Source organism: Poeciliopsis prolifica, unplaced genomic scaffold (genome assembly GCF_027474105.1).
Source record: "Poeciliopsis prolifica strain line A6 unplaced genomic scaffold, Auburn_PproV2 SCAFFOLD019, whole genome shotgun sequence".
Classification (NCBI taxonomy): Eukaryota; Metazoa; Chordata; class Actinopteri; order Cyprinodontiformes; family Poeciliidae; genus Poeciliopsis; species Poeciliopsis prolifica.
Window position 1 is genome coordinate 3,337,340 of NW_026562394.1, and position 18,195 is coordinate 3,355,534.

The 18,195-nt window shown below is 39.3% G+C and overlaps 2 protein-coding genes across 3 annotated transcripts in view; one reads left to right on the plus strand and one right to left on the minus strand.

Annotated features, from left to right (window-relative positions):
• Nucleotides 1-521: 521 nt before the first annotated feature.
• LOC129368703 (sorting nexin-19-like) overlaps nucleotides 522-18,195 on the minus strand; it is a 47,524-nt gene continuing 29,850 nt past the window's right edge. Inside the window, exons 3-15 of one of the 2 annotated variants that reach the window (XM_055043794.1) lie at nucleotides 9,562-9,662; nucleotides 7,360-7,554; nucleotides 4,776-6,296; nucleotides 4,066-4,204; nucleotides 3,880-3,980; nucleotides 3,697-3,816; nucleotides 3,485-3,603; nucleotides 3,303-3,390; nucleotides 3,048-3,198; nucleotides 1,959-2,082; nucleotides 1,365-1,549; nucleotides 1,187-1,274; nucleotides 522-1,040 (exon numbers count right to left, since the gene is read on the minus strand). In XM_055043794.1, the coding sequence (XP_054899769.1) occupies nucleotides 911-1,040; nucleotides 1,187-1,274; nucleotides 1,365-1,549; nucleotides 1,959-2,082; nucleotides 3,048-3,198; nucleotides 3,303-3,390; nucleotides 3,485-3,603; nucleotides 3,697-3,816; nucleotides 3,880-3,980; nucleotides 4,066-4,204; nucleotides 4,776-6,272 (2,742 nt within the window). In that variant the 5' untranslated portion in view covers nucleotides 6,273-6,296; nucleotides 7,360-7,554; nucleotides 9,562-9,662 and the 3' untranslated portion in view covers nucleotides 522-910. The remainder of the gene's footprint in view (nucleotides 1,041-1,186; nucleotides 1,275-1,364; nucleotides 1,550-1,958; nucleotides 2,083-3,047; nucleotides 3,199-3,302; nucleotides 3,391-3,484; nucleotides 3,604-3,696; nucleotides 3,817-3,879; nucleotides 3,981-4,065; nucleotides 4,205-4,775; nucleotides 6,297-7,359; nucleotides 7,555-9,561; nucleotides 9,663-18,195) is intronic. The other variant, XM_055043795.1, reaches the window with a different exon arrangement.
• bco2a (beta-carotene oxygenase 2a) lies at nucleotides 8,276-17,208 on the plus strand. Its single transcript, XM_055043798.1, has 12 exons — nucleotides 8,276-8,372; nucleotides 11,097-11,280; nucleotides 11,393-11,604; nucleotides 12,041-12,156; nucleotides 12,644-12,746; nucleotides 13,242-13,370; nucleotides 13,470-13,630; nucleotides 13,712-13,879; nucleotides 14,007-14,144; nucleotides 14,993-15,175; nucleotides 15,473-15,583; nucleotides 16,215-17,208. Exons 1-12 carry the CDS (start codon nucleotides 8,345-8,347, stop codon nucleotides 16,329-16,331), a joined length of 1,650 nt encoding a protein of 549 aa, XP_054899773.1. The 5' UTR covers nucleotides 8,276-8,344; the 3' UTR covers nucleotides 16,332-17,208.

Sequence of the window (18,195 nt, forward strand, 5' to 3'; positions counted from 1 at the left end):
AACATTTCACAAGGCTGGAACATACAGAAAATTTTTTTTTGAACAATCCTCTTTACACAGTTTCTTTCATCCGGAGTCCTGACTCTCTTATTCTTTTTTCTTTTTAGTTCACACACGCACACACACTGAGACTGAGAAAGACTGGAGAAAGATTGTTTTTGTTTTGTGGACCATTTCTATCTTCACTAATCTACACACTAGGATGCCAACTCATCCTTAACTGTGAAAGAAAGAAAATCTGTTGAAGTTGCTTTTGTTTTTTGTCCCTCATGCAACCCCCATTGTAATGCCACCCTGGATAGCTGCCCGTATGACCCATAAAAAACCCAATGATGATCCAGAAACAGGCCCGCAGCGTCACACATCCTGCACCAAAGTGGCCATGAAGTGCTTTTCCACATGTCCGCACTTTGTTTCACATTAAATTCACCTGGAGTCTTGTAAACAAATTATGTATGCAGATGTACTGCACATGTATGACATGCACTTAAACTTGTAGCATAAGAAATTCAACCACAATACAATGAGAAAAAATATTCCAACTTTATGGGAAACACCATAGATAAAAACACATGAAAGAAAGAATAAGAAGCAAGAATAAGAGCACAGGTTTGTTTTTATCAAACTTTTCAAGTATTCACAATGTGGCTGGTCTGACTTGCAGATTAAGCGAGCTAAATCTACAAATGAGATTATTTCTTCCTTCTGATCTATTATTGTATGAAAGCATTTCTTTTGTGTTCTGCCTTTATATCGCTGCATATTTACATTTTATCATCCTCTGCAGTAATACCATGAGTCCACAGTGATTGAATATGATAGACTTTATGACCATGTTATATTCATCAGACAACTATAATGTGCATTGAGCATCAAATGGCTACATTTCTCTGTGCGTCCCAGATGTTTATCACATGTGAAGAGTGCTTCTCTCTGTGTCTTTAGTCAGGCTCTGCAGCAGAGATCTCTGAAAGGTCACATCGCTGGACTCAGGGATCAGAAACTCCAGCAGCAGGTCACAGATGCTGTAGATCAAATGCCTGCAGAGAAGAACACAAATGATAAATGCAAAGAGCCTCTAGGAAACGTAAATGCATGAATCCGACCTTCATTTACACATTTTGTTCAATTCCTCTGTGTTGATTATTAAATTGGCAGAATCATGGTGCTTTCTGAAATGACTTACTTGTTTATCTGGTAGTCCTGCAAAGACTCCAGCATGGTCTCTAAGCTCAGTCTGTACTTCTCGCTTCCCAGCATATCAGCTATTAACTCTGTCAAGGCGTAAAAGAAAAAACTCACTTCACATTGACGAACACTTCAAATCAGAACAACTACATTTAAACCCTGAAGCTGCTACAGACCAGGAAGCAGCTGCATTAGGCAGTTCAGACATTGCTCCTTAGTTTCCTTTTTTTCAGCAACACTTCGTAAAGGCCGAGGTTGAGCAGGCAGCGTCCCACCCGGCCACACAGCTTCTTGCAAGACCTGGAGGTAAATCACCCAGCAGGGGGCACTGGTTAGGTGGGCAGCACCAATGTCCAGCCATCTGGAATGGAAATGGGACAGTTTAGATCTTTTTTATATTAAGTGTGGGCATTTTGGTCAATTTGTCAGTCAGACTCTGAAATAAACAAGCAAAAATCTGTAATCCTGATGAATTGTTGCCAAAATAAAAAGAAAGCCACACCCAAATATAAAGGTTAAGACTGGAAAATCCTGGTGCTTCTATGTATAGTGTGTTTAAAGTCTCTGATAAACATTTTGTACACGACTTAAACTGTTTTCAAAAACAACTTTTGCAGCTTCCCACGTCTAGAGTTGCAGATAAGAAAACCAACAACAACAAAAATGCTTGAAAATGCATTTGTTGCCATTTATTTATGTGTGTGTAAATAAATCTGTAGTGCTGTTTGCATTTACTATGTAAAATCAGATTAAATCAAACAAAAAACTACCTTTCAATGAAGGTGCCAAAGAGAAGTCTGATGGCCTTCTGGATGTTCTCTGTGCAGAGCCAGCTCCAATGATCCTTCATCAGCAGGCACAAAATGTTCAAAGCAACATCTGCCACAGCTGTGTCTGCAGTGGACACAAATAAATCATGTCAACACAGCGACTTAAAATGTTTGATATTAATGGTTCAGATACTACAACGCAACTAGGTCAGGTCTGGCCACACAATGGAGCTCTAGCGCACCCCATTGGAGAAGCTAAGTCACTACAGCTCACTGCTGCGCCACAGTACAGATAAAACTGCAGAGTCGTGCAAAAGTATTCATTGTGGTTTTTCGCATTTTTGTCAAAATTACAAACACTTTGACTTATTTTATTGGCATGTTATACGATAGGTAAAGTGAAACATAATTTTATACTGGAAGAAAATAATTGCAACTGTTTCTTGAATAAACATTTGTAAAGTGTGGCATGCTTTTATATAGAGTTTGCATGATGTCATTACTCCTGAATAACTCCCGTCTTCAAAAGTAACCTAATTAATTCAATTAAATTCAGTTCATTTATGTTGCGCCAATTCACAACGAATATCGACCCGAGGCACTGTGCAAAAATTATTTAAAACATTATAAATAGAATCCATGTTCTTAAGGGTTTTATGCTCCTTTTTTGTAAAATAGCCCAAGCTCAGTGTAATTAAATGGAGAACACTTTTCAACAAGACATTTACAGTCCTGCAACAGAATGAACTGGATTCAGGCCTGGACTTTGACTGGGTCATCCTACAACATGAATGTAAACTAATTCCCTGTGGATCTTTAGTGGAAGTTTGCCTCCCAGCAGCACAGGAAAGTATTTTCCCTCAGCTCAATTCGGCTCCATGAATCTTCTACTCTGTTCGGCTTCACTTCCTTTTCTGTTGCATGATGTGTTCACAGTGATCAAGTAAAGTTAGTTTTCCACCACTTTCTGGCTTTAAAATGCCAAAAAGTGTACTCAAAGGCGTACTTTTCACGGTTTACTTCAGCAAAGGCTTATTAGAAGAGCACACATCTGAATAGTTTTGCAGGGCACTGTATTATTATCCCAACCTGTCGAATGAGTTTTCCCTGATATCTTCTTGTCTTTAGCTTTCAGCTCGCAGCTCGGCTTGACTGTTTCTGTCATGTTCGGCCCACCGATAAGTCTTTCCTGCTCTCTGACGAAGTTCTCCAAGCCACACAGTGACATGCCATTGAGCACCTGAACAGTCACAACAAATGGATTGACTGGAAGGAATATGTCAACGCTGTCTGTTTTCTGCTTGGAGCACACATTTTACACATGCGTTCAGTGTGTTATCTCACAGAGCTGCCTTCACTGAAGCAGTATGTCACTTTAGGATGGAGGTCTGGAATATTGAGCGATGGAGAAACTTTACTTGGGAAAAGCCTCCTGAGGCATGACATAAAGAGTCAAACAGAATAATGTTTTATTCATGCTTTTTAAAGCATTACTGCACAGAGCACTAAACAAACAGGGCTGTCACCTGTACTTTCTGGAGTCCATTGTTCTTCCATCAGTATCACCCTCAATGTCCTCGGTGGGACTGAAAAGCTCAGGGTGAGGGAATGCTGTCCTCAGAGTATCGAAAGCATTTTCCATCATCTTTGGTCGCAAGTTTGAGAAGTTAAACAGTACAAGAGAAAATCAAGGTTCATGAAACTCCAAATCTGATTCCTTCAGTCTGTTTTTAGCTACCTTATCAATTCTTGACTTTGTTAAGGGCTTTCTTCCAAAATACGTGCAAACATCTGAGTTGATAGCCAGGAACTCCTGCATGTCTTCACTGTTGGCCGTCTCAGGAATACTGTTTAACTGCTACAAAAACAAGAGCACATAAAATATATCGCCATACATTTAAGTCCTCCATCTTCAACATACCTTCAGGAAGGTATCCAGCTGGCTTTTACGAGCTTCAACCTTCTCGCTGTCCTGGCTGCCAAAAGGAAGGTCAGGAAATATTTTCTTTGGGCCTTTGACATCTGAAAAGCATTCCATTTACAGATAAGGATGCACTTTCATTGGAATAATAAGATTTACTTGACATGAAAGTAGTTTATCATTCACTTCGGATTAGTTTCTTGAGCTCTGGCTTCTCCTCCAAGCGTGCTTGCAGGTTGAGGAACTCGCTGTATCTGCGGTTAACGGTGTGACAGTCGGCTGGCGGCGCAGCACCTGTGCAGTCGCCATCATCCACCGTCTCAAACTGTAAAAAAACATGGGTTTTAGTTTTGATTTGGTCATATAAAAGTAAACAGCATGGTTAACAAATAGACACACACATTTTGTAAAAAAAAAAAAAAAACTGTTCAGCTTTGATTAGAGTAAGAATTTGTTAAACTTTTGATCATGTCAGACAACGATAAAGATAATTTTGTGTCGAGAGTTACATGAGTCTTTTTTGAAATTATGTACTGATAATGGGAGATCTTCTTAAAGATTAAAATGATTATAATGCGGTTAAAGCCTGTATTATTTTCCTGAAACCTTTTATTTGAGTTTAAATAATCTTTCTGTTGTCATACGGTTTCAAAAACAATAGGATAAGCAAGATCCAGCTCCTTTCAAACAGCTAAAATGCTCCTCTTTGGCTTGGTCACAAACAAATATAATGTCTGTTGTAGTTTTAACTCACAACTACAACAGTGGCACCATTCACAGATCAGGGTTCAATCTCTGAGACGGACTGAACCCACCTTAAGGGTCTCCAGTCATCATCATTGCAGTAATAGTTCAGAAAATGCAATATAAATTCATCAAACAGTAAGTAAAAGCACCTTGAGAGTGTAGAGTGTGTAGGGATGTGTGCCATTGCTCCTCTGCTCCTTCACATTGACTGTGCCAGAAATGTGAACGTTCTGGACTCTGAATGGCGTTGTAGTCGGGCCGCTGGACAGGTCAAAGTTGTACGAGGTCAAGCAAAGCTTTTTGGGGGGACAAACTAGAGATTTGTCCTGCGCAATGCCAGCTGGCCACTGGGAGTCTTTGTGCTCGACCACCTTCGATCCAAAGTTTCTCAGAGGTCGAAAACAACCGCAGGCTTCTTCATCATTTACAGGGAGAAGGTTGCAGAGGTTGGTGGCGGGAGCGCAGTCGCAAACACTTCCTGTCAGGTCATCATCTGAGTCCGAATGGAGAAGTGGGTCTGCAGAGACGGTTTTGGTCTCTGATGATTGTTTACACTGGCCTGCTGTGAGTGAGCAGCAGTTGACCTTGAACGGTGTGTTTAAGCCTGGCGGGTAGCTGGATGTCCGGCTGGTAGATGTGAGGCTGACCAGACTGCTTTGAGACAAGTCTGTCCCAGAGATCGCACTCTCGCTCTGAGGCTCATCTAAATCAACAGAGGTGTTTTTGGAGCTGAAATCGGTCTGATCTGAGACAGACAGTGACTTGCAAGTAGTCCACGACTCCTCATGTCCATGACATTTATACAGAGCGTCGGCAGAGGGGTCATCCACGCTAATATCCTGTGATTCTCTGGTTTTGGTGAATATGTCCACGATGGTCTGATTGAGCCAGTCGGGATCGGAAACCCTGCTGATCAATGGCAACAGCACATTGCAGGTGATGAGCTCTGTCACCATGTAACCCCCAGTCCTAGTTTCCATCTGAGGGTATGGGACGAGAACATGCAACACAAGTTTGACCAACGCTCGGGTGTAGTTGAGCTCAGCGTTGGAGCTGCTCACAGCTGGATGAGGAGACTCGACTTTACTGTAGAGCTGCCACTGGCCACTGCTCTCCTTCTGCGCCGAATGGATCTGCCTCACAGTCATGTAGCTCTGCAGGTGACAGCCATACAGCTCTAAGAGCCGCCGAACCAGAGCTTTCCTGTCCACTCGCCGCGCACGCTCTTTCAGTTCCATCACAGACTCCAGCATTGAGTGACGCACAGCTCGTTCAAACTCTCCTTCCACCTCAGGAAGCAGGGTGCGGTACCACGAAGACACAAAGTCACGTACTGCCTTGTGGACTGCACAGTGGATCTCGTGGTTCAGCCTCCACTCATGCTCAGGGGAACATAGAGGAGGGTTAACTTTCCCCAGGGGTAAAAAATGTTCCAGATGTAGGAAGCTGTTAGCATCCAGGGCAGCTCGGGACCCGAGCCAACCACCGAGAACCACCAGCAGGCTGGTGAAGATGCAGAGCAGCCACACGTTCACCAGCAGGTGGAACAGGATGAGCCATGCCAGGATGGCGCCGAAACCCAAGAGCCTCCGCTGGCCGAATAACTCCAACAAAGTCCAGTGAGTGGAGCTCTTTGAAGAGGCCATCACAAAAATATGGAAGATGGCGTCCTGGAAAATAAAGATACGGTAATTTAAAAACAAAACATTAAAGGGAAAACTGTGATATTGATTTCTTTTTTTTTTTTTGCAATTATTAGCTGCAAAGCAGAGGTATGTAGGTCAGTCACTACAAAAAGAGATTTTTTTTCAAAAATAACCTTAAAATACATGATTACACATCATTTTGGCAATTAGTTGATGTTACACATTTTCAGTATCACCAAGGTTGATTGATGGCCAATTAGAGGAGAGTGTGCCTGCAGAAAATAGAGCTTCTGAAGTCAGAGCCATGTGTTGAGGAAAGCAAACATGCTGTGTGAAAAAGAATAAAAGAGCCTTTATTTAAAGATCGACATCGACGTCAGATTCCTCCAGATTAGAGCACAGAACTGTAATTTCTGATGTGGGCTTGGTTAAACTTAAATGCTTCTTTGTTCATTGAAGTCTGTGTCAACAGAGTCTTTTCTCAAGTCGACAGGCCACTATGACGACAGTAAAGATAGTCCAAACTGAAATACAGAAACACATTGCACTACAGAATAGATTTATTTAGTCAAAAAAAATTAATAAAAATAATTGTAACTTAAATGTACAACATAGTAAAACATAAATGAAACTGTAAATTCAAGTTTAATTCAAGGCTAAAAAATAGAAAAAGTAAATCCGGTGTCACAGTTTAAGTTAAATTTTAAGGAGCAATATTTATCATGTAAAATTTCCCATCTGATCCAGTTAGTTATTTAATGCATGCATAAATAATCTGTCAATAATTACTTCCAAGTAAACGGTGCTCAAGGACTTATCTGTATTTGCATTTGTCTTATAAACATTTCTCAAAGTTTACTTTTTGTGTAAATCTACAGCTTAGTATTTATGAAATGTTTGCTGCTGCAAAGTTTAAAGTCACTCAGTCAATAAAAGTATTACAATCACTTGTAGGACAGTGTCCTGGTCGGCTAAACAAGATTGAGAGTTTAACTCCCTGCTAAATTATAGAACATTATTTGAAAACTAATCACAATGTAGAACATGAAATACAAAGTTATGACTGCAAAATGTCGGACTACAGTACCTGATATGTGCCTGGCTCTATATTAGCTGGAAAACCGTCCTGCTTCTCCTCCTGAACCTTTCTGGACTTGCTTTAATCCTACAGCAAAGATTATCTGGACTGAAAGCTGCTGCCCATATGGACAGCTGACTGTCTGAGAGGAGCTGCTGAAACTTCACTTAGCTGTTTACGCACATAATGAAACAACCAATTCATCTGTGGATGGAAAAACAATACATTTTCATAACAAGCAAATATCTGGGTTTGAAATACTGTAAATATTAAACATGACTAAGTTACTACATTCTGAAAAAAAACAACAACAAAAAAAAACAAATGTAAAAGGTTGATCAGACATTCAGAAATAAAATGAGTTTTTTTGTTCGTTTCTGTGTTTTGTCTTCTGCAGCCACTTTGAAATACTTTTTCCTCCCTTTGCCCACAGAAGCTTATATATGTGAGAACATGATGCTGAAAATCTTTAAATGACATTTTGTTTTGTGGATTTATTCTGCACTCTGAGATGAGTTGTAGCCTCCATCTGTTCACCAATTTAAAAAGTTCTGGCACCCTGTTCTTGCCTGAAAACACAGTCAGCCAAGCGAATCCTGAAAAGACAACAAACACAAGACTGACTGTGACTCTGAACCCAGACAATACAGAAACCTATTCCCTACCACTTATATAAAATGTTGTAACTTGGTATGCATGTGAGAAAATGCCAAATAAAACTACTAAACGTCTCCCTTACTGCAGCAGTCTGACAGTACAGCCGAGGGTTCATTCCCTGGAGTAAGGTATTATATAATCCGCACGCCGTGGCTTCGCTGTGCTGCACACTTCACTCGGCTGACATTGCACAACAACCCACAGAGCTGACCTGACATCAGGAAGGGGCGGAGCAATTGTACAGCATATAAAAAACCCTCCCCACAGTTATAAATGTTTCATAATCGGACAGATCTCAGATAAAGCAGAGAGGATCTGCCACCATCCATCCATCCTGATGGCTCCTGTTGAGGTGGAGAATCCAGGTGAGCTTCCTGCATGTTATACTCCACATAAGAATGTGCAGCTGTTCACCTGCTCGTACTTTCACCAAGACATCAAGATGGCTACTTGCACACTGATCTTATATAGAGCTTTACTATGTCTAACTTATACAGGTTTTTTTTATACATATGTAAAAAAAATCAGCTGAGGGTTTTGTTTTATGGACTTTGTAGGACATAATGTTCTTTTTGCAGCCAAACTCTGGAAGTATCAGGTTTCATGTTTATACGCTGCGTCTTGTTTGAGTACAACACTCTCTCATTAGCATTTCTCCTAAATTAAATAAAGTCATTGTTGTCATGCCTTTTAGTTGAGCTGTTTTCACAATAGTATTGGTTTTATAAGGCTGACATTTAGTGTGCTTGAAAAGCTACATTAAACAAACCATTTTAACTATTTTAACTATTTTAGGGGAAACTGCACAACCAGAAAAGCAAAATTATAGTGCAGAAGCAGAGGAGACAAAAAACAAAAATGTACTATGCTACTTCTATTACAAAGCAATAGTACCTCTTTCTGAAAAGGATAATCCCGTTAACGGATGTCATTGAAATTCAGTTTCCAGAAGTAATTTGAAACTTGAGATTTCTGTTGATCCTAGAAATTCTTCAGCATGACTGCATGCCAAAAATAAAACTCATACACACTTGTTTGACGAGTTTGTACAGACATCTGCAGCAATTTCAAATAGTTTGATTCTAGGAACCTCTGTGTGATTGGACCGATTATGACCTTTTTTTATCCTTACAACATGCAGTGTTCAGCTGCACCAGAATGAGTTTTAGAATATATAAAAAGCACAAATTCTGTTTTGATCGCAAGCACCAACTTGTTTGATAGAAGGAGATACTGAGTGCATAAAATCAGATTCAGCTTGCATCTTCAACTCCTCCCTGGCCTATTTCACACATGCGTAGTTCTGGGTGCACGTGTGGCACATGTGAATGTAGAAGTGACCGACTGCCGACACTCACCTGGGTTGGCAAAAACCGACCTGATAGAAGGACAGCTAGTGCAGCACATTGCTCTAAACAATGAGGCTGTTTTGGCCCAGCTGATTCTGTAAACTGCTTCTCTTGTCTGTTACCAAATGAGGACTGCTGGTGTGTGTTAAGGTTGTTTTTTTTAAGCAAACATCCTCAGAATAGTATCATTAGGAAAACGGCGAACCTTCCTGGTTGAGGAGAGTGTTGTTCCCACAGCAACAGATGGTATTCATCTCCATGTTGAGTCAGTTTATGGTCTAATTGCTGTGTGTTGCAGGCAACCAGCTGTTGAAAAAGAGAAAAGATCAAATTTAAATGGCTGAAATCCTGTTTATGCTGCAGCTAGGCAACATCAGAGTCTGGACGGTAAATACAGAAACACATCGGAAAGGAGAGCTTGGTAAAAAGAATGTGTCGGTGACTTTATGGCTAAATGTTTAGTACTTTCCTCCACAGGATGATACACATTCACTGATAAACCAAATTAAAAATGACTCTACTGAAAACATCAGGAATAAAACACTTTTGAACTAAGCTCCCAATAAATGGTATACGTTTTCTGAATCAAAGATGTTAATCTTCCTCCAATACAGTCACTCTTCTCTCAAATTTAAAGCTCAGGTTTAACATTATTCCTGCTTCAAAGCACAATTGCAATTCACCGTTTTTATTAAATTAATTAGCTGTCAAACAGTTAATAAATCATAGTATTATATTATTATTTATTTATTTATTTATTTTCATTTTTAGCACAGCGCCACACTTTTGGAAAGATGCTCAGCTGAGATCAATTCTGCTTTGAGTAATGTTGAGTTTTCATTTTGGCAATCTCTTTGAAATAATCCTGCAGTGTCAATCCTCAGGAGAGTGGGAGTTGACTTGTCAGCTGCATTTTTACTGTTTCTATGAAAAACAGGAACAGGAGGGAACAGGAACCGTGTGATCTTTATTGGGTTCATGTGTCAGATTATTTAGCTCTCAAAGTCAGATGAGAATCAATCATTACACATATTTTATAGTCTTAAAGTTAAACAAAATGTAAGAACTTTTTTTTTCATAAACATATTGTGCAGCCAAAGGCAGTTATATTATGCAGAAACATGCAGAACAAATGGATGTCTTCTATGATTGAAGACCAACAAAGATGATGAGTTTTAAGTGTTAATAAATGACAGCAAAAGTTTAAAACTGCTGTAGAAGAAATGTTCTTTGCATTAATTATTATTAATCTAAACAACCGACAGTTGTTTAGGGACTTCCTCTGCCTTCAGTTTGAGATTTGCTGTTTTCCCCAAAAAATCTAACTAGTCTTTCAATTTTCAATTTATCCCGGACAAATGGGGGCTTGTCCGGGATCAATTGACTTCTTAGGTCAATTTAGGTGGACTATTTAATCTAACAAGCAAAAAACATTCTTGGACTATGGAAGGAAACCATGGTACTTGGTGAGAGACCATTTATGGATGAAGAACGCAGTAAGACCATGGTGACAGACTTTGAGCCAGGAATCAAATCCCTTATTGTCTTGCTTAAAGGCAAAGATTTCTAATACACAACACCACAACAGCTTTATTGTTTAGAGCAATGTGCTGCACTAGCTATTCCTCTAATAAGCACAGGAATGATGTTTTATAGAGAAATAAAAGTGGTAATAATAATAGTTATAGCTAAACTGTTATATTTATAGTGTAATTATGATACTGGTTGTGTTTTCTGCAGATGAGGTCAAACCTACTGCCAAGACCAAAGTAATTACAGGACTAGAGAGCATTGCTCCTCTCATCAGCACAGTAGAGGAAACCCCTGAACCAATCTCCACCACAGTCGAAGGCTCTATCCCATCCTGGATCAATGGTAATTTCCTCCGCAATGGACCAGGGAAGTTTGAGTTTGGAAATACGCAGTGAGTATGTAAAGCAGCTTGGTTTGCATCATTCTGGTTCTGCTTGGTCTTAGTATGTTTTCTTCAAATTGCAATTCTATACATCCAGTTCAGCATTTGTCTTTGCTAACAGCTACAACCACTGGTTTGATGGGATGGCCATGCTTCACCAGTTTAAGATCCAGAACAGCCAGGTGACGTATAAGAGTCGCTTCCTACAGAGCGACACCTACAAGAAGAACAGCGAGCGGGACCGCATCATGATGTCAGAGTTCGGTACTCTAGCGATGCCTGATCCGTGTAAAAACTTCTTCCAGAGATTTCTCTCTCGCTTTGAGATGATCGGTGAGTGCAGTGGGTGGATTATTGATTTGACAGAGGGTGGAGAAAAATGAACAGAGTGTACTTCTCTGGGAATCATTTTCTGTTTTAGTGTTTCCTTCTTATTTTCAATCTTGTTTAAAGCAAGAATAAAGATTTGTAGATTTGTAAAAAACAAAACAAAAAAAAAAACATTTGAAAAGAGCTAGTTATCTAGCTCTGATTAAGTGTGCACAAAATATGTTTCAAGTCTTTGCTTGTTCAAACTCTTGTACTCCAGCTGTGTTGGAAAGAAGCCTCTTAAGGAATTTTCTGTGAAGCAGTTACATAACAATAAAATATAGCAGGAAGCAAGGGAGGAGAAAATCTTTTACATAACCAAACTCCACAAAATAAGTTCAAGATGAAAACTCTTTCATGACCATAAAAGCAGCTAAAGTTATGGTTTTTTCTGTTCCAGAACCTACCGACAATGCAAGTGTGAGCTTTGTGAAATACAAGGGTGACTACTATGTCAGCACAGAGACAAATTTCATGCACAAAGTGAACCCGGAAAACCTGGAAACGTTGGAAAAGGTACTATCATAGTCATCACAAAGGAAGTGATTCCTCCATTTTTAAATGTGCAACATATTTTTCTGTCATGTAATACAGTTTTAGCAGCTCTGATCATCGTCTTCTGATTTCTGTTCAAAATGTCTTAGCTGGCAGGGAGGCCCCCCTTCCAATGATAAATTTATAGATGTTCTGTCATGGAAGATTGACTGAGTCAATCTCCAGACCGAAATCTCATTCAGGGGCAAGATTTGAAAACTGCTGTCCACAAGATACTTTTAAATTTAATCTGACTGAACTAGAGTTATTTTGCAATGAAGAATGGGAAAAAATATCAGACTTTTATATGTCTCTTATTCTATATTTGCAGCTATAATTGTAGTGAAAGTTGGTTCTGTACAGAAAAGTACACTATCCAGATTTTTGTTGGACGTCATAGCTCTGCACTGCTTTGTGTCGTTCTCTGTGATGACACACTGAAACTAGAACCATTACTTGTGCTCCACAGGTTGATTGGAGCAAATTCATTGCTGTGAATGGAGCTACTGCTCATCCCCACTACGACCCAGACGGCACCGCCTACAATATGGGCAACTCTTATAGAAGCAAAGGTTAGGCCAGTTCATTAGTGAAGCACATTTATTTAACTTTTACTAGGTTTTTCTACTGGTTGACATCTTAATTTTTCATAAGTTTTATACAAATATTTTACATATTTTTTTTTTAAATTGTCACTCTGTCCTGACTTCATCATTTAAAAAAATACAAATAAAATTTAATAAAAACCTGCCGGACTCTCCCCCTTTGCTACAGTTAGCATAGCCACCGATAATTTTTTGTAATAGTAAATTGTTTCTCCGCCATTAGCAGTTGTGGGATTCCATTAGTGCCAAAAATTTGGACTTCATGCCCTCTGGCTCTGAATGGTTGGCGATAGTAGCACTGTGAGAATTAAGTTTTTTTCACATATTAATTTCCTCAAATTATACTGTAAGGACATAATGACAGTTTTAACAAATATAAAAAAAGAACAAACACTTTAAAAAAAAGTTATTTTCTTCTATATAAATTTCACCACAAAGCCAATGATATCTCTTATATTTTAGGAGCACTGTACAACATCATCAAAGTCGCCCCTGAGAAAACAGAAAGTAAAGACACCCTGCAGGGAGCCAAAGTCCTTTGTTCAATTGCTCCAGCGAACAAGTCCCATCCCTCCTACTACCACAGCTTTGGTAAAGCCGTGCTTCTTTTTACCTCTTATTTGAACTATTTTCCATTTGCTGCTGTCAGCTCTAAATTGCCTCTCTCCATCCCACTGTTTCTGGTACCAGCCATGTCTGAGAACTATGTGGTTTTCATCGAGCAGCCAATTAAGATGGACCTCCTGAAGATAGTCACCTGCAAGATCCGAGGAAAGGCTTTGAATCAGGGAATATACTGGGACCCAAAGCTGGAAACTGTTTTCCATCTCATTGACAAGCGTTCAGGAGAGGTTCGATGAAAAGCAAGAGCTAAAATTAAAACCAAAAGTGAGAATTTCATAAAGTTCATGATTTTGTTTATTGCTCTGTAGGTCATTCCCATGAAGTATCACACGAAAGCCATGTCCACCTTCCATCAGATCAATGCCTTCGAGGAGGACGGCTTCCTGATGATGGATATGTGCTGCTCAGATGGCGGCCAGGCCATCAGCAACTATCTCATCCAGAACCTACGCAAATCTGGAGAGGCACTAGATGAAGTCAGTAAAACAACACAACCAGACTGTGTTCAACAACCTATTTTCTCCTTTCAGATAGTCAGTCAACCTCCAGACTTTCTTTGATTAAAGACGCCAACAACATTCTGCTCCTCTGTGATCTTCCTAGCTGTATAACACCACTGACAGGACTTTCCCTCGGCGGTTTGTTCTGCCCCTAAATGTGACCAGTGACACCCCAACAAACCAGAACTTGAATACTCGGCCTTCCAGCAACGCAACATGCGTCAAAGTCAGTGCCGACAAGGTGAGAGGGATTTTCAGTGCATTCCAGAGATATTTTACAATCACAAAATTTATTGTATGTCACTGGAACTTTAGAGAAAATCTCAATTAAGCTCTCCAATATTAGGAAATATTGGATATAAAGAGACAGCTTATTGTTTTCTGCAATAGTAATACAGATCAAATTGTAGTTATTATGCCTATTAGCAACCAAGCAAAAGTTTTAGGCTGCCTTCACACTGCAGTCTGAAGTGACCCGATTACAAATTTTTTGACATCATGCAACCTGTATCTGACTTTTTCATGACAATCATGACCACCTCAATAACCGATCCGATTCAATCGTCCAGGTTGCGTTCATCTGACCTGAACGTCACTGATACTCGACAAATGTCCTCTATTCATGCAAGCAGGAAGAAAAACAGCAACCATGACAGACTATAAAGGGGATCAATATGCTGCTCCGGTTGGACAACAACTTCAAAATCTATGCTCCACCAACAGCATCAATGTTTAATTTCCAAACACTGAGCACTTCTTCTCTATGGCGCCTGGTAGGGCACTCCATCTCTGTGTGATGCTATTGCACCCTCTTCTGCGCATGCGGGACACTTCCAGGTCGTTTGCAGTTCACACTGAAGAACACATGCAGGTCGCATTTATTTGAAAGTGTGAACGGCCACAGCATAAAAGCAGACGAGTATTCACTTAACATCAGGGCCAGTAATAAAACTTATAAATAGAAACAAACACATTCTAGTGATGCATGATGTGTCCAACTTTGTTGAATTTGACTGATCGAAGCCTAATGACTCTTTAAACGAGTGTCTGACTTTAGCAACGCACGGCTGCTCTTGTCTTCGTCAACAGGTTTTCTGCCAACACGAGGATCTCCATGGAGATGACCTGTATGAGTACGGTGGCCTGGAGTTCCCACAAATCAACTACAGCCGGTTTAACACCCGACCCTATCGTTACTTCTACGGCTGTGGCTTCAGACACATGGTGGGAGACTCCCTGCTCAAGATGGACTTGAGGGACAAGACACTTAAGGTGCGCTCGTGTTGCTAAATGTTCATTTTGGAAGATGCACTGTACCTTCAACAACTGTATGCTTCGACCAGGGTTCTGCAACATGTTGTTCCTTAAGCCTGCAGAACCAGCTACATTAAGGCAAAAATAATAACGATTTGAACAAATCATATATCAGGTTTGTAAAATTATTTGCAAGAAACCACAGAGGGTCTGATCATAAAAAATTCCAAATAATTAAAAAAAGATATATATTTAAGTAGCTGTAAATGTCAAATAAAACCTAAAGTGTAATGAGTGGGATATAAATGACTGCAGGTCTGGCACCAGAAGGGTTTCTACCCATCAGAGCCGGTGTTTGTGCCGTCGCCTGATGCTTCGGATGAGGACGCTGGAGTCATTCTGTCGGTGGTTCTCACACCTTCACAGGTAAAACTCCCCACATCAGGCCTGAAACTGAACTTTATTGAAACAGCGACATAAAGACAAATGTAATACTTTTACCATTGAGTTTGTGTGCAGAACTGTGTGACGTCAGGGGATTTAGTTTCAGATTGAACATTTATTCACTTCAAAACCTGATTTTTACACACAATATACCTCAATAAATATTCCTCAGATAAATCACAAAGTGTTCACTTTAATATTATTGAATATATTTTATTTCAAGAGAAACAAAGGATTAGTAGTAAAATACTGGAACATGAAAAGTCTGTCATTTGTTTGATCCTGTGGACTTCACACAAATATGTTGCGTCCCAGAAATAAACAGAAAAATACTAATTATGTGTATAAATCTATACAAATTAATACTAAAAAAAATATGCTACTCTAAACCAATTAATAAAAATATTGCTTTAATCACAGACTAAGTTTTAAGTTAAGTTTCAGTGCTGGAATGCTTTTTGTGTTAGTTTTAATTCATGTTAACTTCAGTAAGAAGATGATAAATTTATTTTCTTTTTTTATATGCTGCATTTACATTACAGCACTGAAGGGTTTTCTGTTTGTTTGAATTGAGTGTCCTTTCCATGCATGATTTTCTTCATTCTCTCTGCAGGATAAAGGAACATTTCTCCTGGTTTTGGATGCAAAAACGTTTGAGGAGTTGGGAAGAGCTAACGTACCTGTTAACATGGCTTATGGCTTCCATGGTGCCTTCTCCGCCTCTCCATAAACCATCGCCTTCTACATTAACAGGATTAAAGTTACTGCATATAAATGGTACAAATCAAGCAGTAAGCAAAAATAAACAGTATTCCTTAGGCTTGCTTTCTTAGCTACACCTTCTAGCACTTGTGTTTGTCTTCAGAGTTGTTTTAATTCTTCAGCAAAGGTTTTTTGTCATGATGCAAATCTTGTTGAATGCAGCAGCTCAACTCAAGACTCCTCTGATCTGATCTGATATTTTATCATTTTAATGAACAGTTATAAATTGTAGCCAGAGTTTCTTGTTCTTAGCTGACAGCAGTGGCAATCATTGTGGTTTGCAGCCTTTTCCCTCGAAGGTACGATATGTTGTGCATTCATAGATGCTACTCAGTATCTGAAACTTTCAGACAAATTGTCTGCAATTAACATTATTCCATCTTCAAATTCACTTCCCTTATTCTCCCATTCTGAACTGCAGGAAGTCGTTTTCACCACGAACAAATGTTTACAAGCACCAACTTGGTGCCATGTTTTGGCTGATTTGCCTTTTTTTCCTCAAGCAATTGAAAAAATTGTGCCTAAAAAGAGGCCTGAGCGCGTACGAATGTTTAAGCTGTTCACTTTTTATACTGACTAAGTGCTGCTAACATATTGTCTGCTTTTTTGAAATTTTGCCTGTAATCCTATTAACTGAAACATGATATTCTTATCTTCTTTCCTTTTTACACCTTAGCTCAAAACTGACAAGTTGTTCCTGAGGACAGTGGTATTAAATAAGCTGCCAGAGTCAATTGCCTTTGTACATTTTTTTTTTTACTGTTTTTGTACTTAAATATTTGTATTCACGTCTACATTTTCTATCAAGGAAGTTATAATTAAATTTTAAATGTGCTAACTTCTAATGTGTTCCAGGTTGTCTGTTTTACACATCAAGTTAAGGGTGTGTGTGACCTAAATACATGCAGATAAGTCCAACATTGAATTTAGTACATTTAAACCAACAGATCCCCACTAAATAAACCCAAACAATAATTGTTTACATAATATCTGTAGCACAATTATTCCCTTTTCAATGATATTGTGTGACTTCCTGTTTCCCTTTTTCATTAATATGAAACATGTAACTCAGACATTCATTTATCTCAGACATTGTTCAAGAGGAGCAAGACATTTGAACATTTAATAAATGCAGATTGTCTTGTAATCTCAGGAATTGGCTTCAAGAAATTAGTTACCTTGTCAAATTTATTGTTCGTGCACACAGTCTAACATTAACTCTGATATTTGTCACAATCTACAGTAGGACTAATAAGTAAAAAGTTTAAAATAACTCCAGCAGTGACTAAACAAATGAGCAGCCATTGATAATTTCAATTTAAACAATTGCTTGCTGGTTTTCCCCACTGAATAAATTTACTCAAATTAAAGTCAATTTAATTTGAGTAATTGAGTTATAGTTTACTGAAATGATCTTACATGGAAAATATATGTAATATACTATCTTTTACCTGCGGGTGAATGTGTCATGTAGTCATTGTCCGCGGTAGCATCTTCAGCCTGGCTAGCTTTCTGAGAGGACAAACTGCAGTTTCTTAGTCCTCTCGAAAGCAGACTCTCTCATTGCCGGTGCAGTGAAGTTATTTCAGGCAAACAGGGAAGGAACAGCTCCACTTTTAAGGCGGCTGGTGGTGGATCCGCTAACAAAATCCTCCGGTGTGAAGTGGCGGCTATACGAAAGTGCTCCCCGTCTTTATGCAAAAGTCCGGACCTTCATCTCTTCGGATCGCCTGGATCCACTGCCTCCATTGGTCCGGGTCCGTCGGGAACGCATGATATGACAGATAAGGTCTATAAACGAAAATAATGAAAAAGGAAAATTCTTTGGAATT

Coding starts and splice junctions, on each gene's coding strand:
- bco2a (XM_055043798.1), top strand. CDS start 8,345: ATGGCTCCTGTTGAGGTGGAGAATCCAG. Junction 8,373..11,096: donor TGTTGAGGTGGAGAATCCAG/GTGAGCTTCCTG, acceptor TGTTTTCTGCAG/ATGAGGTCAAACCTACTGCC. Junction 12,157..12,643: donor ACCTGGAAACGTTGGAAAAG/GTACTATCATAG, acceptor TGTGCTCCACAG/GTTGATTGGAGCAAATTCAT.